This window comes from Geospiza fortis, unplaced genomic scaffold (assembly GCF_000277835.1).
Source record: "Geospiza fortis unplaced genomic scaffold, GeoFor_1.0 scaffold286, whole genome shotgun sequence".
NCBI lineage: Eukaryota > Metazoa > Chordata > Aves > Passeriformes > Thraupidae > Geospiza > Geospiza fortis.
In genome coordinates, this window is record NW_005054444.1 from 143843 (window position 1) to 146979 (window position 3137).

Genomic DNA, 3137 nt, shown 5'->3' on the forward strand with positions numbered 1-3137 from the left:
CCACCACCGGCCGGACACGGAGGCGCTGCTGGCGGGGCGCAGCCTGGGCTCCGGCACCCTCTACATCGCCGAGAGGTGCGGGGACACGGGGGCTGGGACCGCTCGAGGGCTGCCGGGGCGGCCTGAGGGGCCCGAGATGGGCGCTCGGGTGAAGGGGCCGTGAGGTGCGGGAAGCCCTCAGGGGCTGTGAGGCTCTGCGGGCCGCCCTGCTGCTCCTGCTCGTTTTAAAGCACGCAAGAGGGAGCAGCACGGGCAGGGACCCGGCTGGCTAGGGCCCCAGAACCGGGCTGGATGGGACTTGGAGCAGCCTGCTCTAGTGGGAGGTGTCCCTGCCCACGGCAGGGCCTTGGAACGAGATGGCTGTGAGGTTCCTTCCCACCAAAACCATTTTGTAAAACTCAGCACGGTGGAGAAATGTGCACTTGCAGCCCGGAAAGCCAGTTGTATCTTGGGCCGCAGCAAAAGCAGCGTGGCCAGCTGGGCAAGAGAGGAAATTCTGCCCCCTGCTTTTGTGAGACCCTGCCTAGAGTGCTGTATCCAGCACTGGAATCCCCAACATAAGAAGGACCTGGAAATCTTGGAGCAAATCCAGCAGACACCACGAAGTTGATAAGGGGATTGGAGCAACTCTTCTGTGAAGACAGGCTGAGAAAGCTGGGCCTATTGAGTCCAGAGAAGAGAAAGTTGTGTGGAGACCCCATGGCAACCTCCCAGTATCAGAAGGGGCATGCAGGGAGGGCAGAGAGGGGCTCTTTGATAAGAACTGTAATGATAGGACCAGGAGGAATGGCTTCGAACTGAAAAAGAGCACTAGATTGGTTATTAGGAGGAAATTCTTTACTGTGAGCAGGATGAGACCCTGGTACAGGTTGCCTAGAGAAGTAGTGGATGTCCCATCCCTGGAAGTGTTCAAGGCCAGGTTGGATGTGGCTCTGAGCATCCTTGTGTAGTGGAAGGTGTCCCTGCCCAAGGCAGTTAATCTTTCAGGTCTTTCCAACCCAAACCGTTCTGTAATTAAAACAATGGCAGCTGTCTTTTGGCAGGGGAGTAGACGGGGCTGTTGGGTTTCTGCTGTTAATAACTACTCTGGTTCTGTGAAGTCTTTCATGTTGCATTAATCATGTGGAGACTGTTCTTACTAGGCAGAAATCAGTCTGGTTATTCTGGAAGGTGTTATCTGAGCTCTTTTTTGTCTCCTTTCAATTCTCCCTGCATTGTATAGCTCAGGGAGACAGCTTGGTGATTAAAACAACGTAATTTTCTTTAACCATGGAAAAGCACTCATAATATATTATGCAATTGAAGAACATTGTTGGAACAAAGGCATAATTTAAAATGTGCACTTTTAAAAACTCAGACTAGGAAACTTCTATGAAATGGCCAATATTTTTGGAGGAGATTTTGCCCTACATGAGCTTGTTAGGCCTGTGTTGGAGAGGAATCTCTCTGGAATTTTGTTCACTGTTTTATTTCGTTTGGTTGCAGCTACCAAGACTTCTGTTTGTGGGGTATCTTCTCTGAGGATGTGTAATGCTGAGTTTCCTTGTAAGTTACTTTCAGTAGACTTTTGTGTGAGGCACCTGCAGGTCTGCCATCTTCCTCTCCATGTGTTTCAAGTGCACCACAGAGCTTTCACCAGAGTCACTTGTTGGGATGAACAGAAAACACCAGTGTTTGCGGGAGTGCCGTGGGAGAACAGGGCATCCAGGAGCAGAATGTGGCTCTTGATCCATGCACCCCACCAGCAGCTGTAAACATTGAGGACTGGATAGTTGAGGCTAGGAAATAAACTCCTTGCTCCCACTGTACTAGCTCTTGCTCTCAGCCAGATTTTGCAAGGCCAGGAGTCTTCTGTGAACTTCCCATTGGTTTTGTCCCACCACAAAAAGCTTGTGAATGCTGAGTTTTGCACATGGTGGAGGTCTTGCTTTCTGGCACTGTGTATTTCTGTTCACATTGTGACATCATTGATTACAGGCACCCAAATCTAGTTTGAGTTTGATTTCTCAGTGGGTAGAAAGATGTTGATTGTTCTGATATGAAGGAGGCAGCATCCTGGTGGTGACAACCTGTGCTGTCTCTTGCTGTGGTTAGGGATGACAGTGAAAGTGGGGGAAGCAGAGGCTGTGGCACAGAAGGTGTGACTGGACGAATACCCATAACCTGGCTCTGCTGATCACAGAACTGGCTGTTTTTCTACCTACAGGCTATACCCACATCAGATCTATAATCCTCTAGGAATTATGACACTGACTTGCCTTTCAATGTCCTCTTTGTCTTGGAAAACCACATTTAATAGCTTGAGTTACAAATCACACTCTGGAACCTCTGTAGCTGCCTTTGGAATGATAGATATCTGCAGGGAGGAGAAGATGGAGAGTCAGGGAGGAAAATTCATCATTTAGTGCAAATGTGATAAAGCTGTGGTGGGTTTAGGGTTCTTACCTTCACATTCTTTTACCTCAGCCATCAGTTAATGCTCTTGCAAAGTCCTGTTCAGGTAGGTCCAGGACTCTGTGTGCCCACAGAGTGGGCTAACTGCCTTGTTCACAATTACTCATGTTTTGGGATTGGTTTGCTTTTCTGCATACTGTCCCCTGTTAGTTTCTAGCTTGTCTCTTCTTTTTTTCCTCCCTCATTAGTCGCCTGTCTTGGCTGGACAGCTCTGGAGTTGGCTTCTCCCTGGATTACCCCACCATAAGTTTGCATGCCGTCTCCAGGGACCTGAGCGCCTACCCAAGGGAGCACCTGTACGTCATGGTGAACGCCAAGTTCGAAGGTAAGGAGTGCTGCTTGCTGCTCCCATGCAGTCCTGAGTGACAGGATTTCCTCCTCTGTGGGAGGAAGTGTTGATTTTAAGTAATTGCTTGTATTTTCTTTTATGTTTTCCTGAAGGATAGTCATTGTAGTAACACAGCTTAGCATTTGTTTAGAGTCACTTTGCAGTTCTGCTCTCAGCTTGTGGCTGTGTACACTGAAGTTGCTGAGAATCAGTTCTCTGCCCTCTTACACTGTTTTAAATAATTTAGTTCCTTTGCCAGTCTCCCTGTGATTCCATCTTGAATCTTTATTGAATTTATGCTAATGTTACTGCCCTCTCCAGGCTTGATGAATTTCTGCTGTTTCACAGCCAGGGA

General features: G+C 48.7%; 1 protein-coding gene across 1 annotated transcript in view; it reads left to right on the plus strand.

Annotated features, from left to right (window-relative positions):
• The first annotated feature begins 6 nt into the window (after window positions 1–6).
• Window positions 7–3137, plus strand: part of CLNS1A (chloride nucleotide-sensitive channel 1A) — a 12289-nt gene continuing 9158 nt past the window's right edge. The window contains exons 1-2 of the mRNA XM_031062308.1: window positions 7–75; window positions 2643–2779. Coding sequence (XP_030918168.1) covers window positions 2758–2779 — 22 coding nt within the window. The 5' untranslated portion in view covers window positions 7–75; window positions 2643–2757. The remainder of the gene's footprint in view (window positions 76–2642; window positions 2780–3137) is intronic.